The following is a 26201-nucleotide window of genomic DNA, read 5'->3' as shown; positions in this document are numbered from 1 at the left end:
ACTACCTGTGTGGCCCTGGGCAAGTCACTTAAACCCATTTGTCTCAGTTTCCTCATATGTAAAATGAGCTAGAGAAGGAAATGACAAACCACTCAAGTATCTTTGGCAAGAAAATCCTAAATGGAGTCATGAAGAGTGAAATGACCAAACAACAATAATAACAACAACGATTGCAACACTTGGGTAGAATAACAGATTTTAATAAGTGACAGTAAGTCCAAATAAAAGAAGGTAGAAAAAGAAAAAAGTGAACTGAACCTCTGATTTCACTCCTGTAGGGAACACTCAGTGAGGCAATTCTGATAGCAATGTATGACTGCATTTTCTCTATAAGTTATCTTACAAGGTTACCTGGGGCACTGAGAAATTAAGTGAGTCTTCCTTAAGGTCACAAATTCAATTTGAGCAGAAAGAAGATTTAAACCCACATCTTTCCAGTTCTGAGGCACTTTCATGATATACTAAGCTATGTTGACTCTCTACAAAGGTAGAATGTATAGAAAATGTGTTGGTCAATAATTTGCCTTGAGGACTTTTTTTTTTTTTGGCAGGGGGGGGAGATACAACAGCTTAGAAGGCATGAGTTAAGGGTTGCATTGCTCATATCCTTCTTGCTCAGGCTGTATCTCATCATAAGGATCAGGTTGAAAGAGCAGGTCTTCATAAGGATTTTCCATTGAGATGCTTATTGATTTGTCTTCAGGAACCTGCAAAAACACAATTCAGAATTCCAATGGAGATGGCCTTCACCAATCACCATCCACCATTCTTATTCCCATTATTTCCACCAGCCTCATCTTTCCCGTTCCATGCTCCTCCTTTCCTTTTTTTCTGGCTAGCAGTTTCCACATTCTGACAATTCCTACCCCATCTGGTTTGCCTTGCTGTGCAGAAGTAATGGAAACTACTTCAGTCTTGGCTGGCATCTCCACATCCTCCTAACACAGAGAAAGGAAGAGAATTTTACATCTGAGTTCCTGGATGAGTGGAAAATGTTTTGGAAGGCTGCATATGCTCTGATATCCCTTATCTCCTCTCAAAGGGGAGAACCCTCCCTCAGGCAAGCAAATGTGCAGAAAATGCAGATCAAATGGACTCGGTTCAACCCCATACTCCCTTAGTGACAACATCTCAGGGAGAAGCTACAGAATGGCAAGAATTACCCAAAATAACAAAATTATGCAATCACATGCTTTTGAGAGTTGGAAGGGAATTTAAGTCCAATCCATATATCAAAGCAATCTCCAATATAATAGAGCTTACAAGGACAGTTCTAATTTTTTGGAACTCTGTGTGTGTGTGTGTGTGTGTGAGAGAGAGAGAGAGAGAGAGAAAGAGAGAGAGAGAGAGAGAGAGAGAGAGAGAGAGAGAGAGAGAGAGAGAGAGAGAGAGAAAGAAGAGAATTTCCTGATAGTAAGTCCAAATGTATTTATTTGTAATTTGCACACCTTGTAACTGCTTCTGTTCTTTAGGACCAAAGAGAAAAATTCTAAATCTCTGTTCCCTGTGTCAGTTATTTGAATGCAGATATTGTACCACTCTTCCTTCCTTCCCGCCTCGCCAACCCCCACCCCGCCAACACAAATGCTCATTCTCCAGGTTAAACATTCTCAATTCTTTCACCTTAACCTCTTATGATCAGGACTCAGTGTCCCTCATCTTCCTGGTCATGGTGCTTTCAATGATTTCAAGCTTATCAATGTCATGCTCAAATTACATTGCCAAAAATTGCTTTTATGATTGTTCAGTGTAATCTTCTGAGATGCACTACTGACGATATCAACATAGTCCCAGTGAATCTGCCTTTTGTAAATTTGATTCAGTAAGTGGCAGAGGGATTCTACTTGGCCATGGAGCCAGGGGCTAAAAGTTCAAATCTTGACTCATACATCTTGACTCTGTGACATGGGCTAGTTACTTAAACTCATGGTTCTTCAAGCCTTTCTCTAAAACTTTATGTTTCAGAAAAATTGCAGTCTGCTTTGGTAGAGGGACTTTATTCATATAGAAATTTTCTATATTGGACTTTGCTATGTGGGACTTTTCTATATTGGAATTACCAAGTCCAATATCTATTACTAACAATAACTAGCAATAATAGGGAGCATTAAGGGTTACAAAGCACTTTATGAGATTTATCTTCTTTTCCCCTTATAGCAACTCACTGTGTTTGTTTCTATTATTAACCTCATTTTACATCATGGATAATTGAGACCCAGGGTCACAATTGTCAGTGCTTCAAGCAGGAATTGCCTTACTTGAATTAGATTCAAGTATTCCTGACTCCAAACACAATAACACTAAGAAGTCATCCTAGTTAGAAGTCAGAGAGGCATGTGAACATGCATGATGAGTAGAGCTCAGCTGCATAAGTCAGGGACCGTTCTTTAACTTCACTGGCACATTTGATAGGTTGCCAATAGTGAATTCAGCCTTACTTCTAGTTAAGGCAATGAATGTGTCTCTGCAGTTGGGCTGAAGAGGCTGACTTTACCTTTTTATATTTATGTATGTTTTGTGTAACCATGTGTCTAGATTGAGACATTGAACTATTCTAGGAGAGATTCGTTAGTCGTTAACTATTTGAACTGGTCCTTAAAGGTGAGGTCAATGTGATTACAGAAGATTGTTTGAATTCACAAAAGGAAATCAAGGAGATTTCCTAATTGTAAATATCCTCTGAAGAAGCTCCTCTTCAATAGCTGGGTAGTTGGCAATCAGTGTTTCTTCAAAGTTTTCCCTGATCTCCCCTGTCTTCCAGATATACGGTATTCCCTGAGAAGTATAGCTTTAAAGGGGCACCTTGATCTGAAAGGCAGAAAGGGCGATAAGGAAGGTTGAGATGCAGAACTCCATAGTAGCCATTGTGAGCTTCCCCAAGATAAAGCTCTGAAAAATACAAGACAAAAATACAAGCGGAATACCTGAAGCATAATAAACACGATTGTAGGGAATAGAGGCTAAAGGACACAGAAGTTACCACTGGGGTTGGTCTTTGCCTCTGAGTGCCTAAAAGAATGCTTGAGAACCTGGCTTCATAGGAGAGCTATTCACTATAAATTTAAGGGCAGGAGAGTGAGGGGATGGAAGGAAGATGGGAGATGCCAGGTGGTGACAAAGTAGCTCTCTCCTGTGGACCCCCCATTTATTTCTCTTCTGCTGTCTTTCATCTTCTTTTTGGCTCCTTGGCCTATTCCACTTTTCTACCATAAGGCAGTTGGCTAAGTTTTACTGTTGTTGTTCAGTCACGTCCGACTCTTTGTGACCCCTTTGGAGTTTTCTTGGCAAAGATTCTGGAGTGGTTTGCCATTTCCTTCTCCAACTCACTTTACAGATGAGGAAACTGAGGCAAATAAGGTTAAGTTATACAGATAGTAAGTGTGTGAGGCCAGATTTGAACTCAGGAAGATGAGTCTTCCTGAGTCCAAGGCTGGCAATCTATCTACTGCACTACCTAGCTGACTTAGTTGGCTAAGTACTTATGAACTAAATCATTTACTGCTCTGCAGCTGCCTTTCTAGTTCACTGTTTTTGTTTTTTGTTTTGTTTTTTTGAATAGGGGAGGAAAGATCTATGGTAGGGTGCTGTTGTATATCACTTATGAACCCACTGATGCCTGAAATCTGGAACAGCTGGGATATTCCCTGCAGATGTGTCCTGAAATTCTCTAATTTTCACTAAAAGGCACTATGGCCAGCTATGTAGATTCTTGTGGTTCAGACAACTGTTCTCATGAAAAACAAAGGGGAAAGCAAGGTCCCTAAGTAGTGTCAGATATCAGAAATAGAAACACTTACAGTGATAGTGACAGTGTTCCTGTAGCAGCTCGGATCGGCATCATACCACTGGCATCTGTGATTTGCAATCATGTTGAAGTGAATTATGATTATCCCAGCCAGTGCAGCAAATGCACTTAGGATACTCGCTGCCAGGCAGCATTTTACCTAAAGGAAAGATTTTTAATTTTCACTGTGCATCTATCCTGCTGAACAGTGCTTTTCCTGCAATCTGGGCCAAATCCCTCTGTCTCTTAAAACTCCATGAATCTAGCAGCAGACCTTACCTAGCCTGATTTCCTGATAAATACTAATCGAATTCAATTTGAATAATGTCTTGGCCAATGACAACTCTAGATGGAATAATTCTTTTACACTGAGAAGATAGTAGTTTCTGGCTGTGTGCATCTCTATTAGTCTATCCCCCCCACCCCACAACCAATTTTTCCTGGCCTTCATAATGAGAGAACACCAAGGCATGACTCTTATTAATTTCCAGAGATGAAAAATCTGTCAAATTGTTCTTCTTACTTGCTAGTGGGTGAAAGGGACAATGTCATCACTCACCAGAACTTTGGAGAATATCTTTGTGGAAATAAGTGTGAAAATGCCCGAGATAGTGAACTGTCAATTAGAGAAAAATGAATCAAAGATGAGGTCTATCCCCACATTTTCCCCAGCCCTTAATGATGCTTTATATTCCGTGAAGCCCATTTTTGATATGGTGAGAAATAGAACCATAGAATAGAAGGAAGAGGATAGTTCTTGCCGATAATTTTTGCTAGACCATCTTTTAGTTTCTCTATAGATTTTTAGTGCTAATAACAATTAATCTGCATTTACTGAATTCCTGTCAACTCTATAGCTCTCACAAGACTAATAAGGATTCTCCTCCCTGGGAACTAAATAGAAAACATGACATAAGCCCCCAAATATTCATAATAAAAACCTATCCAAATGCATAAATTGAGTTCTGTCTACCAAACCTAATATAACATACTTCTTTGTTGTTGTTGTTTTGCAGGTCAATGAGGGTTAAGTGACTTGTCCAGGGTCACACAGCTAGTGTCAAGTGTCTGAGGCTGGGCTTGAACTCAGGTACTCCTGAATTCAGGGCCAGTGCTTTATCCACTGAGCCATCTAGCTGCCCCCAATATAACATACTTCTAACTGCTATGGTATCTATGCTCCCTGTGGAGTGAATATTAGTGCCGTCCCCACAGCTGGCACTGTTATACTTGGATAAATAAATGATTTGTGATGCTTTGCACCAGGTTCACACGATGAAAAATTTATAGACAATGGTAAGGAACTGATTGGTTGAATTTATGAAGAGGAAAAGCATCTGAGTTAATTGTCTATGGTTATTTCAGATGGTAGTGAGATTGTTGAATTTGATAATTATTTTTTTAAAAGTCTTTAATAAAAGTGTTATTGGGGGCAGCTAGGTAGTGCAATGGATAGAGCACTGGCCCTGGATTCAGGAGGACCTGAGTTCAAATGCAGCCTCAACACTTGACACTTACTAGCTGTGTGACCCTGGGCAAGTCACTTAATCCCAATTGCTTCGCCAAAACAAAAGTATTATTGTCTTCTAGTGAAAGGTTTACAATCTATACGTTAAAGATGTCAAAAAGTTCTGTGTTCAAACTTGACCACAGGTGAATTTATGAAATAAACCCAAAATGGGTTCAGGGGCCTCTCTAATCACTATTCTGTGCCATTTCCTGATGTCTACTTTCCGCCATCAATTTCCTCTCAGATTAAGCCTTGATGTCATCAGCAATCATCTTCTTCCTAAAAATGTGTCAACTGATAACAGTTTACACTACGTCAGTATTCAGGGGGTACATGAATCTTACCAAATAATATTTGAAGACTAAGGAGTGTTCAGAACTTAAAGGTCATTATCTCTGATGCTGGAACTTGGCCCCTGTGACAGAACAAGAGGGCAAGGGGGCGGTTGATCGGCTCATAAATTTCCAAGTTGGAAGAGACATTAGAAACCATGTGATTGACTTTCAGATTATGTGTACCACAAGACAGATGACTAAGCATTTTCTCTGATCTCTGCAACCTCTCAAATATCTCCAAAACAAACATCACATACCCAATTTAAAGCAATTTCAGCTGTCTCAATCATCAAAGGCATCCAGGATCCAAAACAAAGTTTTAAAAAATCGCAACCTGCCACCTATCCTCAGCTCCCTCAGAAGCCCCTCTTATACTGCTCACCATGTTGCTGTCATGAGCTGCATGCACTAGCCAACTCAATCACCCAACACATGAATTTGCACTAAAACTCAAGGACTTAACACTAGGGCTTGTAACAAAACCTACCCCCAGACCCTGGACCCCATTTGCCTCTTTTCGGTGCTTTGTAGAGCCAGACTCAAGGCTACACAAGTTTTCTTGGGTGGACCAGGCAGCCAGTGCCATGGCAGTACTCTAGGCCAGTTCTTCTTCTTCTTCTTCTTCTTCTTCTTCTTCTTCTTCTTCTTCTTCTTCTTCTTCTTCTTCTTCTTCTTCTTCTTCTTCTTCTTCTTCTTCTTCTTCTTCTTCTTCTTCTTCTGACTTGCTCAGGGTCACACAGCTAGTAAGTGTTAAGTGTCTGAGGCCAGATTTGAACCCAGGTCCTCCTGACTCCAGGGCCGGTGCTCTGTCAGCCACCCTAGGCCAGGTCTTCTTAAACTTTTCCCACTTGTAACCCCTTTTTGCCTCCGAAATTTTTGTGTGACTCTGGGTCTATGGGTCTATCTAATAGGTATTTGTAACCTTTTACTGTTGCCCTCACATTCAGTTACACTGGGTCTCGACCTACAGTTTAAGAAGCTAGGCTCTAGGCTTCCAAAGCTTTCTGGTGTTGTGATAGGCAATCTGCACTGTGTAGCATTCTGTGTTGCAAAATATTTTTGAAGGAGAATAGAGGAACAGAAAAAAGGAGAAGTCTGTATGTCTAGGCTCAAAATAGAGCTCAGCCCCACATATATTCCTGCCTCCCAGAACTTCAAAGACACAAATTATAGAAATCAATCCTGTAGCAAAAGAGCAGCAACCCTTTGAACTGCCGATGCTGGGGCAAAGAACTAAGGACAGAGGGAGTAGAGCAGGACATTGTGAGTGTATGGAGGTGGGGGTGTGTGATCGTGTGGCACTTTGCTAAGCCTGAGTGAAAGACCCTAGCATCCAGTTGGGGCCAGTTCTGTTTCTCCAAAGTCCCTCATGGTAGTTAGTGATTTAGGCTGGTGAACAGTGAATTGCCCATTCTGGGAGAAGGATGAGACAAATTGAAGCTCAGCCCCATGAAAATTGCCAACAGAGGGAAGGGAGTCAGGAATTGAGCCATGGTGGAAAATAAAGGGAAAAACCCAGAAATTACCCAAGATCTTTGGAAAAAGAAAACTTAAAGATCTTGAACCAAAGCAGATAAATCAGCAGGGAAAACATTAGGAGCAAAATGATATTTGACCCTTAGATCTACTAAATGAGTTCAGGCATCTGGGAAATAAATCCTGCAAAACAAAGGAACATGTTCAAACATTTAATAAAACAAGGGACCCAACTGAATTTGAGGAAAATATGGAGCCACAAAAACTTGTTTCTGGTTGGTTTAAAAAAGAAATTAGACCTGAATAGCATAAAATAATGGGCAAAAGAGAGAAAAATTCTTATCTGCGATGGCAAGACTCACAAAAAACAAAAGATAGGATAATAGATTGTGAATACAAATACAAAGAAGCACAGGACAATCTATAAGAGAAATAAAAACAGACATTAAAAATATGTACACTAGAGGGCAGCCAGGTGGCGCTGTGGATAAAGCACTGGCCTTGGATTCAGGTGAGTTCAAATCTGGCTTCAGACACTTAACACTATCTGTGTGACCCTGGACAAGTCACTTAACCCTCACTGCCCTGCCCCCCCCCCCCCCCAAATATGTACACTGTCTCAGCAACAACATACTGATCTTGAAGATGGGAAGACAGGATATATAGAAACAGCCTAAGGATCATAGGTATTCCAGAAGAACATGGCAAAAAAAGAAAGAAAGGAAGGAAGGAAGGAAGGAAGGAAGGAAGGAAGGAAGGAAGGAAGGAAGGAAGGAAGGAAGGAAGGAAGGAAGGAAGGAAGGAAGGAAGGAAGGAAGGAAGGAAGGAAAGAAGGAAGGAAAGGAAGAAAGGAAGGAAAAAAACAAAAGCTGAAATCCATAATTTAAGACATGATACAAGAGAATTCCTGAACTTCTGAACACAGAAAATGAAATACCAATAGAAAAAAATCATAGATACAAAACCAAATATCAACATAACTCAAAATCAAAGATAGTCATTAAACTTAACAATTAAATTAAAAAAGCAAGTTCTGCAAGTTCTTTAAATATAAAGGCTGGGAAGTTCAAATCACACAAAATTAGTCTGTTCCCACGAGAAAATAGAATGGAGATTGTGCCTGGGTCAAATTGAGGGCTAGTATTGAGGGGAAGGTGTCTCCTGGAAGAAAAGATCATGCAGGGGAGTGGGTGGGGAAGGGTGAGGAATGATTGAAAAGGGGAGGGAAAAAGAAGTAGATTGGGGTGAAGAGAAATGTTCTGTAAAGAGAGATAGAGACCTTGTGCTGGATGTCATCTGGGGATTTACTACTTGAAAAGTCACCTCATTCTACCTTTCTAACTTGTTTTTCTAGCTCCAATCATCCATATATTCTATTTTCCTTTGGAACTCTAATATTCTACGATGTTGTCTCCTTGGGACGAAATGAAAAGTTTTCACTTTCTTTCTGGAATATAGGAACAAACTTCCATCTCTTTTGCTTTTGGGGGCCAAAGGTCTTTGAAGTGATGGACTGTGATATTTTTGGTTAGTTTAGCTTTCACCCATTGACTTGTATGAGAACACACAGATGAATAGGTAACACGTAGCTCTCTAAGGAATAATTTGAGCACATTATTAAGTGGCATGGGTGAGGAGGAGGGGTAATGAAGTACAAGGTTTCATGACTCTCTTGACTGAAAGCTCCCTATGTGATCAAGTCACTTGTCCTTTCTGGGCTTCAGTTGCAGACCTATCTCTTAGAAGAGAGGCTTTTGCTGGATGATGCCAAAGGTCTCTTCCAGTTCTATTGTTCTATGCCCCATTGTCTAAGGCTACTAAATGAAAAATTTCATGAGACATCAGAAAAGGGACTTTATAAATGTACTCACACTCAGTCCTCCCCACAGTGCATAGCCTGAGGCAAAGATTTCAAGATGTCCTCTCTCTAGCTGTTTCACTGACATCCACGAGACCCATTTCATCCATAAGCTGGTATTAATCAGGCCAATTAAGATCTGAAGTGCCTGAATGGGAAAAAGAAGCCTTGAGGATGGAGATATTTCACATAGGAGAGTCCTCATCTGAAGAACATCTAGGTCCAACATGGTCATGTTCCCTGTGTCATACAAACCAAGTCAAGGAAGAAGCCCCTGGATATTGGGGTCTCTGTGCCAAGGTATTAGAAAGTGGGGCCTGTATCCCTAAAATTGGAAATGGGCTCCACGGGGGAAAACATCTCCTCTATGCTTAAACATATCCAGGAAGCTCTTTTGCCTATCAAACAGTGTTTATCAAATATGTGCCATAAAGAGGGATGGCCAGGGAGTTGAGTTTATCCAAACCCAACCTCAGATACTTCCTTAGCTGTGTGACCATAGAGAGGTCACTAAGTGTTTACCTGCCACAGTTTCATCATCGGTGAAATAAGGATATTAATAACACCTACCAGGAAGGAAGGAAGGAAAATGAGGAAAAAGTGAGACGATGGTTATAAAGTACTTTGTAGCTATGAACACATCATCAAGTTCCCATGCTGGTTGTGACAAATATCATACATACAAGGATTCCTGCTCAGGAAAAAAACAAACACGACAACACTATATGATTAGTGCAAAGTGAGTAGTAAGAGCAGGAGTGACACACCCAGTGTAGGATAGTCATCAAGGAAGGATTCATGAAGAAGTGTTTGTTGAAATGGTCTTTATTGAATTGCTTATGAAAGAAATCTTGAAGTCGTGATAATGGACATAATTGCCCTTGCTGTTGGGAACTGTGTGACTTCTGGCTCTTGGTGCTAGTCAGAATTCAAGGAATTTATCACTCAGATTGTTTAGGAAGAAGTTGCCTGACCATACCACCACTTCCTGTTCCCTCTCATCCATATTACCTGTTTCTCTCCTCAGTCATCATGGCTCTTAACTGTCATCTTCCTTTGTGTCCCCTGCTACTTCCACCCTACTTTTCTTTTAAAAATTTTTGATAAACATTTTTATTTAAAGTTTTCTAAATTCTATCCCTTCTTCCCTCCCTCCCCTCTGCCCCTCTCTGAGGTGCTAAGCAATCAGACATAGGTTATATATGTGCAATTATGTAAAACATTATCATATGAGTCATTTCATATAAGAAAATTTGAATAAAAGAAAAAAATGAAAGAAAAGAAAGGGAAAAATAGCCTGCTTCAGTCTATGTTCCATCAACATCGATATCAGTTCTTTCTCTGGAGGTAGATAGTATGTGTCATCATTAGTCCTTTGGGATTGTCTTGTATTGCTGAGAAGAGCTGTCATTCACAGTTCTTCATCAAACAATATTGCTGTCACTATGTACAACGTTCTGGTTCTTCTCACTTCACTATATATCAGTTCATATAATTCTTTTTTTTTTTTTTTAGTGAGGCAATTGGGGTTAAGTGACTTGCCCAGGGTCACACAGCTAGTAAGTGTTAAGTGTCTGAGGCCAGATTTGAACTCAAGTACTCCTGACTCCAGGGCCAGTGCTCTATCCACTGTGCCATCTAGCTGCCCCAGTTCATATAATTCTTTCGAAGCCTTTCTGAAAATCATCCTCTTTGTCATTTCTTATAGCACAAAAATATTCCATTACAGCCACATACCACAGCTTGTTTAGACATTTCTTTGATTTCCAATTCTTAACCACTACAAAAACTCACTCTACTTTTCACAAACATCTTTAATATTAAACTTCTCACACTACCTTCATCTTCTTGCACTAATAAAAACCTGCCCCCTGTTGGAAGACAGCATCAATCCCTGATAAATTTCTTCAGTCCTGGCTATGTCTTCTCTCATGCACCCCTAAAATACCCCTACAGGAGTGGGAAAGCCTTCTCTTCACTGCTATTTCCCGACTTTCTTCATACAATCGTTCACTCTCCAACCTTTTCTTTGTGGTTCAAGCCAACTAAATATATTAATCCATCTCTATCATCATAGCTGCTTTCTATGATTTCCCCACCCCCACCTGTACTGATCATTCTCTTTCTCATGGAGTTCACTACTTATTTAGTAGTCTTCCTCTGTACCCCAATTTTAGCCCATGCATTTGAGGGCATCAATTTGCATGTTGCAGTTCCCTCAGCCATTATCATCCTTGACTTTAGTGATCTGCACATTCATACCACCTCAACTCTTTGATGATAGGATTTCTCCTCTCCTCCCCTCCCCTCTCCTCCCTTCCCCTCTCCTCTCCTGTCCTGTTCTGTCTTTTCCTGTCCTGTCCTGTCCTCCCCTGTCCTCTCCTGTCCTGTCCTGTCCTCTCCTCTTCTTCCCTCTCCTCCTTTGCCTTCCCTTCCTCCTTCTCCATTTCTTCCTCTATTATTCTCTTTCCCTGTCTCTCTTCCTCTCCTTCTCTCTCCCACTCTGCCTCCCACTGTTCCTAGAATCTGGTAAAACACAATTTACAAAGTGGCTGCCCATGGGGTACTTTTCTCATTCTAACACAAGTTCTTTTGGCTCTTGTAGAACACACTAGATTTCTCAATGATGATAATTGTCTATGTACTAAATTATGTATGTAATAATAATTTTCTAATATATGTAGTAAAAAAAACCCTGGCATTTTGTGGCACTTAAGTTTTTGAAGCATTCATATAGCAGATAGGATTAAAGGAAATAAATGTTTGAAAGGTCAAAGTAGAACAGAAATATGATATAACAGAAATACTTTGAATATCTCTCATGTTCCTTTTCCTTTCCCTTTCCCTCCCTCATGCCACCTCCTTTGTGTCCTGACTTTCCTCTCCTCTGATCTCCTCTTCCTTTCTCTTCTTACTCCTTGTTTCATCTCTGTATGTTTTTTTTGTTTGTTTTTGTTTTTTTGCTTTTGTGGGGCAATCAGGGTTAAGTGACTTGCTCAGGGTCACATAGCTAGTAAGTGTTCAAGTCTGAGGCCAGATTTGAACTTGGGTCCTCCTGAATCCAAGGCTGGTGCTTTATCCACTGTACCAACTAGCTGTCCCCACCTATGATTTTAAAAATATGAAACCTAGATTCTCTTTGAAAGTTGATAACATCAGGGGTTCTTTCTCTCTCTCTTTTTTTCCTAAACAGGATCTCTAATGAACACCATTTGGAAAAGTTTACCAAGACCTTGAGATGAACAGCTTTCTTGCACTATTTTATGTTCTGAGTTCTACTATTCAAATAATTTGCAGCATCCATGAAAATTCCCAATATTTTAATTTTTTTGCATATATGTCTTCCCATAAACTTTGTCCTTGTCCTTATCCTTGACCTTTGCATCTTCTCCGCCTTATTCCCCTGTGTAAAAATGACTGTTAGAAGATGTTAAGGAAAAAAACCAAAGTGTGTTTAATTCTTGTAGTAGGTGATACTCTCATGCAATTTAACTTACATTCTTTTTTTTTTTTTAGTGAGGTAATTGGGGTTAAGTGACTTACCCAGGGTCACACATCTAGTAAGTGTTAAGTGTCTGAGGCCGGATTTGAACTCAGGTCTTCCTGAATCCAGGGTCAGTGCTTTATCCACTGTGCCACCTAGCTGCCCCTCTCATGTAAGTTAAGAGGGAAAAAGATATTTTAAAAAAAATTGCCATTGTTTTTTCTAGAACAGGCACCCAAATTCAACAACCCCAGGGACCTTCAGTGATGAATTTCATTTCTCAAAGGGCAAACACCCTATCTCCTAGGTAACAGTACTTAGCTATGATTGAGTCCATTGACTTACACCAAGAAATTGTAGTACAATCTTCAGGAAGCTCCATAGCCTGTCCCGGGTACTGGACGGAGACTTGGCAACCTCGGCTTTCTCTGGAATGATGTCATCATCCCCGGGGGGAGTTCTAGTGGGCAGCTGTATATCTGATGTCATACTGATATAGTGAAACCTGGATCAAGGAGTCAGTCAGTTCATTTTTATCAAACCCCTTCCAGATGTTGAGCCTTATAAAGTTTCAGTGACAGCCATATCAGTGTTGTTGTAATACCACAAAACCCACTTGACCTTGCCATCTTTGATGAATCTTATAATACTCCCATGTATCTTTCCCTAAAGGACCAAATTCTACCTATTTATCCCAATACCAATTTGGGAGAAAGAAAGAAAAAGAACATTAAAACCATCCATCCATCCATCCATTTCTCTATAATGAAGTCCAATGACCTCAATTAACTGCAAGTGTCCCTAAACGAACTCTCACTCTCCATCCCCACATTCAGTTTATATTGTTTTTATATGCAAAATCACTCAGAAGATTTTCAACTTTTAAGCTAGGGACAAACCCATTTTTTCCAAATCTACTTAGGACATTTTATAGAAAGGAATATGTACTGATGTGGAAGAAAAGATGAGATGACCATTGATTTTAGAGATTGTCTAGTTCAATAATTTCATTTTTTCGAACGTGAATAATGAGTATAAGAATGAATAAATGATTTTGCTATAAGAATGACACAACTAGGGTTACCTAGTTAGCAAATTGAAATGGCTGAATCTTCTGACTCTTTACCTAGAACAGGGCTTCTTAAGCTTTTTCCACTCATGCCCATTTTTCACCTGAGAAATTTTTTAATGACTCAAAGTATATAGGTATATAACAAAGCTTCTTAACCTTTTACTATTGCCAAATTTTTGTGACTGCCCCCCCCATTCAGTTTTACAACCACATATGGGGTTGTGATCCATAGTTTTAGAAGCTAGGATCTAGAACACATTCTTATGAACCAAAGAGGCCAGCTGTCCCAGGGGAAACTCAAACTCATATCCAAAGTGGTTGGATTTAGATGAGAAGACCCCTGATATTTGGGGACTAGGTAGAGAAGGACAATGGAGAGAGGATGTTATCTAGAATAATCTTTTGAAATGTTCCTTCTTTTTTCAGAAGCCATTGGTGTTCTGTTAAAACTCCAGATTCTGGGAGAAGGCCAAGGAGATGCTGAAAGCTGAAACCTGTGATCTCAGGCAGGTCTAGTACATGCTGTGCCACAGACATTCAGACAAAGAGTTCTAGAGCTGAGCTTATGGCTTCAGTCCTTACTGCAGGCACAAGAAGCACCATTGTGGCTGACAGTAATGGTCAGGGAGAAGTCTCACAGACTGCCAAGACTAGTTTTCTAAGAGAGAACATGCCATTTGGGGCCATTTGATTCCAGAAATATCTACAGATGATAAAAATAATGGGTTGATCTAGTGTTTCTAATCATTTAACAGAACAAATCCATTTTGGGGCTCTTCCTTTATGAAAATTAAGCTTTTACAAACTTGGGGCAGGCTTGAAAAAAGTAGGGTAGCTAGGTGGCACAGTAGACAGAGTGCTAGGCCTAGAATCAGGATGACTCATCTTTTTGAGTTCAAATCTGGTCTCAGACATTTACTAGCTGTGTGACCCTGGGCAAGTCACTTAACCCTGTTTGCCACAGTTTCCTCATCTGTAAAATGAGCTGGAGAATGAAATGGCAAATCACACCATAATCTTTGCCCCAAATCTCCCAAGTGGGGTCATGAAAAGTGAGACATGACTGAAATGATTGAACTACAACAACATTCCCTACTTCCTGACATGAAGACCCCAACTCTTTGGGAAAATGAACCATGACCTCAGAATTCCTATTTCAGATTCCTTGACTTGATAAAAAATGAAAATAAAAGCAACAGCAATAGCAGCAGCAGCAACAACCAACCCAGGCTCATCAAAGGGCAAAGGAAGTGCTTTCAAAGTTTTCTTGACTAAGGGGTAGATACATAGGATCATTACAAAGGGTCTGTCTCCATTTCAGATACATTCCCAAGGACAGAGAACATAACTACTTGCACAGAAACTGGTGGTAAAGACCTATCCTTCCCTCATCCCACCAGAGAAACTGTGTCTAAAAACCCTGGGTCCTAAATCTCGATAGCCAAGAATTTATCCTAAGAGATCTTATCATTTCAAGGAATCTCGTATAGAAAATTCACCAATCTTACCTGGAACTCTTCCTAGGAGTTGGGACTAATCCTTAGCCAAAAGTTCCTTCTTTCAGCATTAATACTTTTCTGAGTCATATGTCTTTAACTGAGAAGGCCTGGGACAAGAAAGAATTGTTATCATGAGTCCAAACAATCATCCTTGTGACATGTCCTTCTTCCAGATGGGCTCTTATGATGTGTTAATGCACAGCATGTGGATGATTATCTATAGAAATCACCAGTAGTCAGATAACAGAAAGTAAATCATTTTCACTCTCCACCCTCTTGTCTACCTCCTTTATCTGAGAGCAGAGGTGGGGGTGGGCTGGGTTGAGCTGTGGAAGTGAGAAAAGTGAAGTGACATAATTGTGGCAAAGCCATAGCCATGCTCATCATTTGAGAAGAATACCAGTATGAAGGGCGTACTGGTCGTTACTTGGCATGGTTGTTGCTACCCTTTATTTCATTTTCAGATGGCCCAGTGAAAGCCAAATGGAGTCAAAAGTCCTCAATGGCTTTAGGAAACATTCAGTGTAGGTTGAGAGGGAGTACCATTCTTCCTATTTTTCAGGGCACACTGTGTTGAGTGTTCTACAGGTACATGTAGAACACTCTAATATTAGAATTAGAGTCTCTGCTTCTGCAGAGGCTTTATGAGTCAGACATTGTGTGGAACTTTTTTTTGCATTACTTTTTCTCCTTATTAGCTCCACATTATGATGAACTAAACAATTTCAAACTATACATTTCTTAGAACTACCAGGTTCAGATTGTTCCTATGTGGAAAGGGGGGAGGAATTTTAGGGTATAATTAAATGGTGAGTTTGACAGATATTTTATTTTTATATTTCATTTCTTTTTTATAAAGTATTATTCTTTTACTTATTGAGTCTAATATAAGCAAAAATCAACTCTCTCAGACATATCTTTCACTTTTCTTTTCTTTTTTTTTTAACATTTCTTTTATTTTTTCCAGTTACATGTAAGGGTAGTTTTCAACATTCATTTTCATAAGATTTAGAGTTTCAAATTTTTCTCCCTCCCTCCCTTTCCTCCCCCCTCCACAAGATCGCAACCAGGTTATATATGTACAATCCACAAGTATTCTTTTTATCAGTTCTTTCTATGGGGGTGCATAGTAAGCTTCTTCATTAGTTCCTTGGGATTGTCTTGGATCATTGCACTGCTGAGAGTAGTTAAGTCATTCACAATTACGCATTGAACAATACTGCTGTCACTACGCACAATGTCCTCCCAGCTCTGCTCACTTCACTATACATCGATGTTCATTAGTCTTTCCAGGTCTTTTGGGGATCATCCTGTTTGTCATTTCCTGTAGCACAAGACCATTCCACTACAATCATATAGCACAGCTTTTTCCATCATTTCTGATGGACATTCCTTTGATTCTCAATTCTTAGCCTCCACCAACAGTTGCTATAAATATTTTTGTACAATTTTCCCCCCTTTTCTCTTTTTCATGATTACTATTGTTAACTGTTTCCCTTCCATCCTATTCCCTTCCCCATGATATTTATTCTATTATCCATCTTCTTTCATCCTATCCCTCTTCAAAAGGGATTTGCTTCTGTCTGTCCCCTCCCCCACTCTGCCCTTCCTTCTTTTGCCCTTCTCTATCCCCTTTCCCTCCTATTTTCCCCTTGAGCCAATTCTGATGAGATTGAAGTCTTTGGGCCAATTCTGATGAGTGTTAGGCTCATTTACTGCCCAGATTAAATAGATTACTCCACCCAGTTGGGTGTGTCTGTTAGTCCCTCCTTGAGGCAGCCTTTTCTGATGAGTGTAAAATTCATTTACTGTCCTGCTCTTCTCCCATCTCTTCCCCCACTCCATAAGCCTTTTCCTGTTTCTTTCATGTAGGATTTCACCTCTGCCCTTCCCCTCCCCCAATCAATTCCCTTCACCCCTCAATTTAACCCTAAAGATGTCATCACCTATCTAGGTGATACAGTGGACAAAGCATCACCCCTGGAGCCAGGGGGATCCCAGCCAAAACCCAGCCTCAGACACAAGACAGTCACCCATTTTACCACCCCAGGTATGTCCCCCAGCTCCAATTTTTTTATGATTCTCTAGGGTCTTGTATTTGAAAGTCAAATTTTCTGTTCAGTTCAGGTCTGTTCATCACAAATATCTGAAAGTCTTCTTTTTCATTAAAGTCCCATTTTTTCCACTGAAAGATTATGATGAGTTTTTCTGGGTAGGTAATTCTTGGTTGTAATCCCATTTCCTTTGCCCTCTGGAATATCATATTCCATGCCCTCTGGTCCTTTAATGTAGAAACTGCTAGATCTTGTGCTATCCTGACTGGGGCTCCACAGTACTTGAATTCTTTCTTTTGGGCAGCTTGCAATATTTTCTCCTTGACCTGAGAGCTCTGGAATTTGGTTATAATATTCCTAGGAGTTTTCCTTTTGGGATCTCTTTCTGGAGGTGATCGGTGGATTCTTTCAATTTCTATTTTAGCTTCTTCTTCTAGAATTTCAGAGCAATTTTCCCTGAGAATATCTTGGAAGATGGTGTCTAAGCTCTTTCCTTGATCATGGTTTTCAGGTAGACCAATAATTTTCAAATTATCTCTCCTGGACCTATTTTCCAGGTCAGCAGTTTTTCCCAGAAGATATTTCACATTGCCCTCTATTTTTTATTCATTTGGATTTGCTTTATTGTGTCTTGGATTCTCATAAAGTCACTGGCTTCCATTTGTTCAATCCTAATTCTTAGGCAATTATTTTCATCAGAGAGCTTTTGTACCTCCTTTTCCATTTGACTTTTTAAGCTGTTGACTTTTTTCTCATGTCTTTCCTGCATCCCCCTCATTTCTCTTTCCATTTTTCCCTCTACCTCTCTAACTTTATCTTCAAAGTCCTTTTTGAGCCTCTGGCCTGAGACCAATTCGTATTTTTCTTGGAAGCTTTAGATATAGGGGCCCTGATGTTGACATCTTCCTCTGAGGGTGCCCCTTGGTCTTCCTTGTTACTGAAGAAACTTTCCATGGTCCTCACCTTTCTCTGTTGGCTCATCTTGCCTTTCTTTTTACTAGACTTTTAGCTCCTTAAAGTGGGGCACTGTTTCCAGGCTGCAGTATCCCAAGCTTAAGAAGTCCCAGGTGGTATGATTTAAGGAAAATCAGGTTCTTCCTTCACCCGGCCTGTTCCCTGGTCCTTAGATGACCCCAGACCAACTTGCTAATCAACCAGCTTTGTGTGTTGTGGTCGTTAGCTCTGACGAGCCTGTGCCCCTCCCCCACCTGGGCCACTGTTACTTGAGCCTACCTCCTGGTTCTCAGTAGGGGTGTAAAATCCAAGTTCTGCCTCAGCACCAGCATAGACCCCTGTAGTCTCCCCCCTGCCCAGGGCTCAGCCCACTCACCAGACTGTGAGCTTAGTTCCAGATGACACTGGTGCTTCAGCTGATTCAGAGGCTCTGGGGGTCTCCTTTTCTGGTGAGGCCTTCCTGGGACTGGATCTGTGTGAGGGTGACTGTGGGGTTGGGCCGGACTCCTGTATCAGCACAGCAGCTCCCTCCTTCTGACCTTCCAAGCCATTCTTCATTTTTCACTTTTCTAAAGAGACAGTATATGCAAATTGAATATAGCAAATTCAAAAAGAATTTGATGCTAATAAGCCTTTGTATGACCATACTTAAATTCCGTTTGCGTAAATGCCCAATCCATATCCCTGTTGACATTGAGTCAGAGCTGTCCATATAGAACACGACATCTTATGGAGGAAAAAGTCATTAACTCTCTGATAACTATAGGAAACATGGCACTTAATGGCACTCATTCAACCTAGTTTGGTATGTGCTTCCTGTTTTTTCCATTTTAGTTCCATCCCCCAGGAAAGATAGATAGATAGGCTTCTTCCCCCTCGTCTGGGATAGGATGATGAAGAGGTGCTTTAGTGCTAAGACCCCTCTCATCTCACTGTAAAAAGAGCGAATCTTCATAGCCCAGAATCCCCCCTCCCCCCCCCAAGATATCATCTATATAAGATTCCAGGACTACAAATAGAAAACTAGAATTCTCCTCTGGTACTTTTCTTAGAACTGCAGGAAATTAGGAGCTGGGAGTAACTGGAACAAATCTCCTCTCTCTTTCCCCATACATTTCTGTATGACTGGTCTTTAACAGTCACTGACTTGTTATGAAATAGAACTGTTGCCATGGGCCCAAATGCTGAGCCTCATGACTTGTGTTTCCTCTACATGGACTGGTACGATATGGTAAGATATTAGGCATTACTGAATATCTAGACCACCATCATTGATCAGTTCCCATGATGCAAACACTTTTCACTCTCCATCTGCTCCTCTGCCCATTTTACTTTGGTGGGAGGGAGAGCATGTGAAATCATGAAGTTGTGGCACTGCATGTTGTCAGCAGCACTCATCACTGTGGGCATGCCTGGGACCTAGAATCCTTCAAGTCAGGGGAAACTTTGCCAATTTGCTACAACTATCACCCACACAACTCCTTTTTTCTTCCACCTCTTTCCACTCACTGCCCCTCTGCCCCTGCCATGGTATCCTGGTGTGAGAAGAAGGGAGGCATATTTAGAGATTTGGTCACCTTATCAACTAAGGCTTTTCGAGGATTGTTTCTCAATTCACTCCCATATTACCTTATTTGCTCCAGTGCTCCTTCTATTTGGGAAATTTTAAGGGTCGGTGTCAGAAGGCTTGGCCACTCTTTTCTCTCCACCCCTCCCCCCATGCCCCCACCTGTTGTAAGAGATCCTTACTTCTGCTCCATTCAGCCGCAGCTGAAAGCAGGGAAAAACAACTAGAAATTTTCATTCTTTTGACTCTTCTGCCCATTTTCTTTTCTATCTTTGAGCTCTGGGGCTCGAATTAGTGTGAATATATAGATAAACAAGTTAAAATACAATTTGGAAAGATGATTCTAGTTGCTAATATTTAAACTTCACTGTCAGCTCTCCTTGGCAAAATGTAGGACTTGGAGAATGGGGACTAATTGATATATTCTTTTGGTTTTTGCCCAAAATAAAAGGTTGAATTTTGTTTTTGCATGGGACAGAGTTAAAAGTAGCCATTTCCATTGTTTAGATATTTCAAGCAGAGTTTAGTGAATGTTTTTTTTTAATAGGAAAATGTTATTTCCGCTAGTTTGATGAGTAAAAAGAGTAATTTTTATGATTGTGTATTCAATAAATATTCACCTTTAATAAACAGAGTTCTCTTGGCACATGCTTAATGAAATTTACTCAGCATACCTAGGACCTATGTCCACAGTCCTTTATAGTCAGAGCCTCAATTGTATCTTAGGGTCCTCCAATAGTGTACTTGATTTTTAATTTTAGAATAAGAAATCATAATCCTTTCTACAGTTCTGGGAAGATTTAATAGTTGGTATCATCCTTTAGAGACAGTGCTCAGGTTCTGTCAATTGGCAAAATGCCAATTCTATGGTATTTTTTTTGTTTGTGAAATGTGAAGTTTATTATATCTTTAAACTATCTTTATACACTCTTCTATATCACAGCGATGACCACCAGGTAACCAACATTGTTACACTTCCCTTTGTGTAGCTTATTTTTCTTCCTCAAAACCCATTGGCTTCTTCCTCTTTGACTTCTCAAACTCCTGGGTTCTCCAGGTATAGAGGAAGTAAAAGCCTATAAATGGGGGTGGGGTGGGCAAACTGCAGAATGGAATCCTCTGTCCTGCCTAACATATTTGGGATGCCCTTCATGAAGTAGTTGGGGACAGGCTATAGGAAATGACGTGCCTCACCTGGATCAGCTTCCCAAACTGGTGGTCCAACTTCATGACACCTTCAGTCCCTACAAGGGACCAGATTAGCTAAGGCTCTCACAGTTGATCATTCTTGTTTTTTTTTTTTTTTTTAGTGAGGCAATTGGGGTTAAGTGATAAGTATAATATGCAATCTTTAAGATAGGAACTACAGAGAAATGCAAAAGAGGTTTATGTGAGTTTTGAAGAGGGAACTTCATGGAAACAAACCCAACTTTAAGTGCCAGTAGGTACCATGTGCTGGGAGAATTAAAAAAAATATATAAAAAATTTCCTATTCTCAAGGAACCTACAACCAAGTAGGAGAGATAAGGCTTTAATGCAAATAGATATAAGAGAACAAATGACTATGGTTAACATATTGAAGGAATATAAGAATAGAAATTTAATGTGTGTATGGATTTTTTCCCCATACTTTTTATTTGTCTACTCAGCACTAAGCATAATGTTTTGTCCACTGTCACATAGCACATATGCAGCTAGTCGATGTAGTGGGTAGAGCATGTGCCCTGGATTTAGAAAGATCTGAGTTCAAATCTGACCTCGGGCACTTATTAGCTTTGTGACCCTGGACAAGACACTTCACTTTTGTTTGCCTCAATTGCCTCATCTGCAAAATGGGGATGATAAGAGCACTTTTTTTACAGGTCCTTTGTGAGGATCAATTGATATATCATCCTCATATTATAAAGTGCTTAGCACAGTGACTTTTTATTATTATCATATGTTCATTTATTGTAGGTTTGTTTTTGTTTTTGTTTTGTGGGGCAAAGACGGTTAAGGGTCACACAGCTAGTAAGTGTCAAGTGTCTGAGGTCAGATTTGAACTCAGATCCTCCTGAATCCAGGGCCGGTGCTTTATCCACTGTGCCACCTAGCTGTCCTCTCATTTATTGTCAAAGGGAAGGAAACTAAAAAGGTTATGGAAAGAGTAAGGAAAAATTGAGAGATCAGTGAAGACTACACAGGAGGTGACATCTAGACTGGACTTTAATAAAATAGGTAGATTTAACTAGTTTGAAATGGAGGAAGGACATTTCAGACATACCAAAGATTTTGAGCAAAAGTATGGAGGTCCAGCTCTATTCCTTACTACCTGGAAATAGGTGAGCAGATCACTTAATTTCTCTGGGCCTCAGCTTCCTTACCCATGAAATTGGACAGGTAGACTTGATAAATAAATTTCAATTCAGACCTAAATCTATGCAAGTCTTGTCTTTTAGGGATATGCATTATAAAATAATTTTGATGGTAATTTCTGATGTTGCTGAATTTTTTTTTTAGTGATGCAATTGGGATTAAGTGACTTGCCCAGGGTCACACAGCTAGTAAGTGTTAAGTGTGTGAGGCTGTATTTGAACTCAGATACTCCTGACTCCAGGGCCAGTGCTCTATCCACTGCACCATCTAGCTGCCCCATGTTGCTGAATTTTTATAGAGCACTGGGGTAATTCCAGATTTGTCAGTACAGATGCCACCTCTATTACTGTCTCTATATTTTGTTCAGGGACAGGGAAGAGAGAAACAGTTGACTGAATAAATTCCATGAAATAATTAAAAAATATGTATATTGCTGTGTATTATTGTGGTTACCGTCATGGCCATTTTAGAGAAAAAGGTCAATCAATAAGAACTTTTCATATAAATAAATCACTTATTAAATACCTACCATGAACCAGAGTAACTAACTAGGTATTGGAGATCCAAAGACAAAAGAAAATAGTCCCAGGACTTAAGAAGCTTACATTATATTTGGAGAGAGGGGGAAATCACATTTACATAAATGCATTCATAAAAAACAAAATGATTTTTTAGGAGACCATACTATCCAATGAGGAAAGAGTTTATGTCATTAGAGCAGAGTTGTGAAGGAATCTAAAATCCTGATTGGGGTAACAAACAGTCAGAAAAGACTAAAAACAACAAGAACAACCACAACAAAGGACAAAGAATCCTAACATCAATATCATGAACTGTCAACTTCACTTTTCACCTAGTTGGTATGCTGGGGTTTTTTGGCGGGGGGCGGGGTATATAATACAATTTTTCAATACCTTCCAATATGAAAGTTTTGGACAGGAGGTGAGCTGATATAGGACCTAGCAGTACATAAAAGAGAAAGAAGAAGATAGTTAAGTGGCATGAACAGACAAAGCTCAGAAATGAACTTCTGAAGAGGGGGTCTTGCGGGCACATTGGACAAGATGAAAATTTGAAAGAATTATCATCTATAACAATTATAATACATAAAATATGTAATAATTTAAAAGATCAAGCAGAATAAAGTAAAATAGGTACTTGTCACAGTTAAACACTGAGAGCCTCAAGTTATTTTGTATATCATAGCAAAATTAGTGAACCACACTGGATCCATAGGATAACAGAAACTGGTAGCCTTGGTGTTGAGCCCACAGAACCATGAACAAACCACTTCCCAGACACCAGGCTGGGGTCACAGTGACCCCATAAAATATGGGTGGTCTAGCAATGAGGAAAGAAAATTCTGATGATCAACCCCCCCCCCCCAAATAAACAAATCAAAAAAGAGATCTGAGCAGAGCAGCAAAGGAAGGACAAAGGATTCACTCCCTGTTAGGGAATTTACAGTGAATCAAATGGAATTATTATGGAGATAAAGCTAACATCTAAGAGTAGTGAGTTGCACAGGAGAAAAAATAACATTTAATGAAAAAACACTTGGCTGGATTGAATTTAGGAACATTTTGAAGATCTAATATGATGAAGTGGATAATGCACTGAAGGACATGGTCTTAACAAGTCTAAAGGGAAAACGCTATTTATTTATGAAAGATACTATTAGCTAACTCATTAGTCTCAGGAGAAGAGTCAGAGAGTCCATAACAACCACAAATATTCTATTCACCTAAGCTCCACCGGGATCTAAGAGGACACTAGAAGGTATATTTTTGTGCTCACATAGGCCTCCCTAAATATATCAGTGAAACCAGTAGAGTCACAGGATTTTTAGCTTCTACTATCCTCTGAGTCTCTGAAGAAGCGATCTCAAAAGATATAAACTTTGGGCTGTGTCTAAAACCTAAGAGTGGTGAAAGTAACAACAGTAACAAGACCATATTCTAGAGAGGAGACACTTCAAACTTTTTAATCCAGGTATATTATCTTTATATTACTGACATCAATTTTCTCAGTTGGGTAATGTGTGCAGCCAGTCCATAATTTTTTTAATTTTTAATTTTTATTTTTTTAGTGAGGCAATTGGGGTTAAGTGACTTGCCAGGGGTCACACAGCCAGTAAGTGTTAAGTGTCTGAGGCTGGATTTGAACTCAGGTACTCCTGACTCCAGGGCTGGTGCTCTATCCACTGCGCCATCTAACTGCCCCCCAATCCATAATTTTGATAGATGGATAGATGAAAGATGGTTAGATGAAGAATAGAAGGAAGGAAAGAAGGAAGAAAGGAATGAAAGAAGGAATGCGAAAATGTATTGTCTCAATAAATAGTGAGATTTCAATAAATAGAAGTACAGTTATCTAGGATGTTGTAGAGGGGATTCCCATTTAGGTTGACATGCCTTCTGAGATCTCTTCCAGCTATAAGATTCTATTCATTATTATCTAGATGATTGTCCTATCATCTAAATGAGTTTTAAAGCTTGGTTAAAAATTTAGATAGATTGTCAATGATGATGATGAGAGACAAGAGATATTTACATGATAGAAGAAAGAATGGGCAGATAGACTAATACTAGATATTTAGAACATAGAAAAAGATATGTATGAAAGGATAGACATGGAGAGAGAAAAGGAGAGGGAGAGGGAGAAGGAGAGAGACAGAGAGAGAGAAAGAGAGAGAGAGAGAGAGAGAGAGAGAGAGCGTGAGAGCGAGCGCGAGCGAGCACATTTATTAAGTGAATACTATGTTCCAAGAATTATGCTATGAGTCATTAGATTCCAGAGGAGCAATGTGGCTTAGTGGATGAGATGTTGAACTTCAAGGTATGATACCTTGGGTTGTATCCTACCACCTCTATTTCTTAGCTGTGTGAACATGGACTAATCACTTAAATTCTATGAGCCATAGGTTTCTCTTCTGTAAAGTGTGAAATTACATTGAATTGATGTGCACATGTGAAAGGACTTTGAAAAACCGTTCTAGAGACCTAAAAGCTTAATGCTATTATTACAACAGCAAAAATAAGAATAACTAGCATTTATACAACTCCTACTATATGCCAGGAAGTGTCCAGAGTGCTTAAAAACATCTTTTTTGATTCTAATGAAAACACCAAAAGATAGGTATTATTATCTTCCTAATTTTACAGTTGAGTGAAGTTAGTCTCAAGTTCCATGACCTGTGCAGGGTTACACAGCCAGTAAGTGTTTGAGATCAGATTTGAATTCAGGACTTCCTGTCTCCAGACACAGCCACCTAGACACTATTGTGTATAATGACACCTAGCTGTCGTCATCATCATTAATGTCATTTTCATTATTATCTTATTCACATCTTTTTTTATTAGCTTCCTATAGAAATGGTCCAAGGACAAGTCATGACCTTGCAATTGTTCTTTCATATTTAATGTTCTGCAACCTTTTGCGGAAGTTGATAAAAAGAATGCTTTTTGCATGAATAAGAATATTGGATGTAAGCTCATCTTCTTAGATGCCTTGAAATCAACGATGAAATAATGTGAGGAGCAGTTGGAATGGTTGAGAACATATACCTTTTCCTGTTCCCATATTTTTAGTTTCATTTATTCTGTAAGGCCATCATATTTTGAAAGCTTTTACTGCATACGGCTTGGAGGTTAGGAACATTTGATGAGACATCTATTAAAAACACCCCAACAATTATTGTTTATATATATTTTTGGTAAAGATCAATGCCATGTCCAAGGGAGTAGGCAATCAAGAATCAGAAAAGATGCTTGAGTTCCAGCAGAGCTTTTATGTTGAATTCTTCACATTTTTGTAGGTTTGTATTTGTAGTTTGAGGATGGTTGTCTATTAGCTTATAGAGGACAGCAAACTTCTCATGTAGATTTCAAGATCATGGTTTTCTTACTTTCTGACACAAGACAAATGTTGAAACCTGGAGTGAAAAGTTGCACACTTTTTGTTACTAATATCCATAGATCAATAAATCTAGATGATCTCTTTGATGATAACTCTTCTCTACTTATCTTTCTGAATCTCTATCATAGACTTTTAAATTTATTTAACCTAAATCTCATGACATTATTATTGTTATGATTTTATTTCTAATTTTTTTGTTATCTAGTTCTTTCAAGTAATTTTGATGAGGTTCAGACTGACGTGGTCCTAGAATCAATTGCTATTCTGTGTTGTATGGATTATTGCATAGGTGAGTAAAATAACTTTTTCTAATTGAATAAGTGTTGTTGTAACTA

General features: G+C 39.5%; 1 protein-coding gene across 1 annotated transcript; it reads right to left on the bottom strand.

Annotated features, from left to right (window-relative positions):
* Positions 1 to 584: 584 nt before the first annotated feature.
* Positions 585 to 12936, bottom strand: LOC122731814 (high affinity immunoglobulin epsilon receptor subunit beta-like). Its single transcript, XM_043972085.1, has 6 exons — positions 12793 to 12936; positions 8977 to 9111; positions 4344 to 4400; positions 3798 to 3944; positions 2803 to 2889; positions 585 to 707 (listed from the first exon to the last, which is right to left on the bottom strand). Exons 1-6 carry the CDS (start codon positions 12934 to 12936, stop codon positions 585 to 587), a joined length of 693 nt encoding a protein of 230 aa, XP_043828020.1.
* Between the last annotated feature and the right edge of the window lie 13265 nt (positions 12937 to 26201).

Source organism: Dromiciops gliroides, chromosome 6 (genome assembly GCF_019393635.1).
Source record: "Dromiciops gliroides isolate mDroGli1 chromosome 6, mDroGli1.pri, whole genome shotgun sequence".
Taxonomy (NCBI): Eukaryota; Metazoa; Chordata; class Mammalia; order Microbiotheria; family Microbiotheriidae; genus Dromiciops; species Dromiciops gliroides.
The sequence above is the reverse complement of the archived record's forward strand: the minus strand, read 5'-3'. Positions and strand labels throughout refer to the sequence as shown.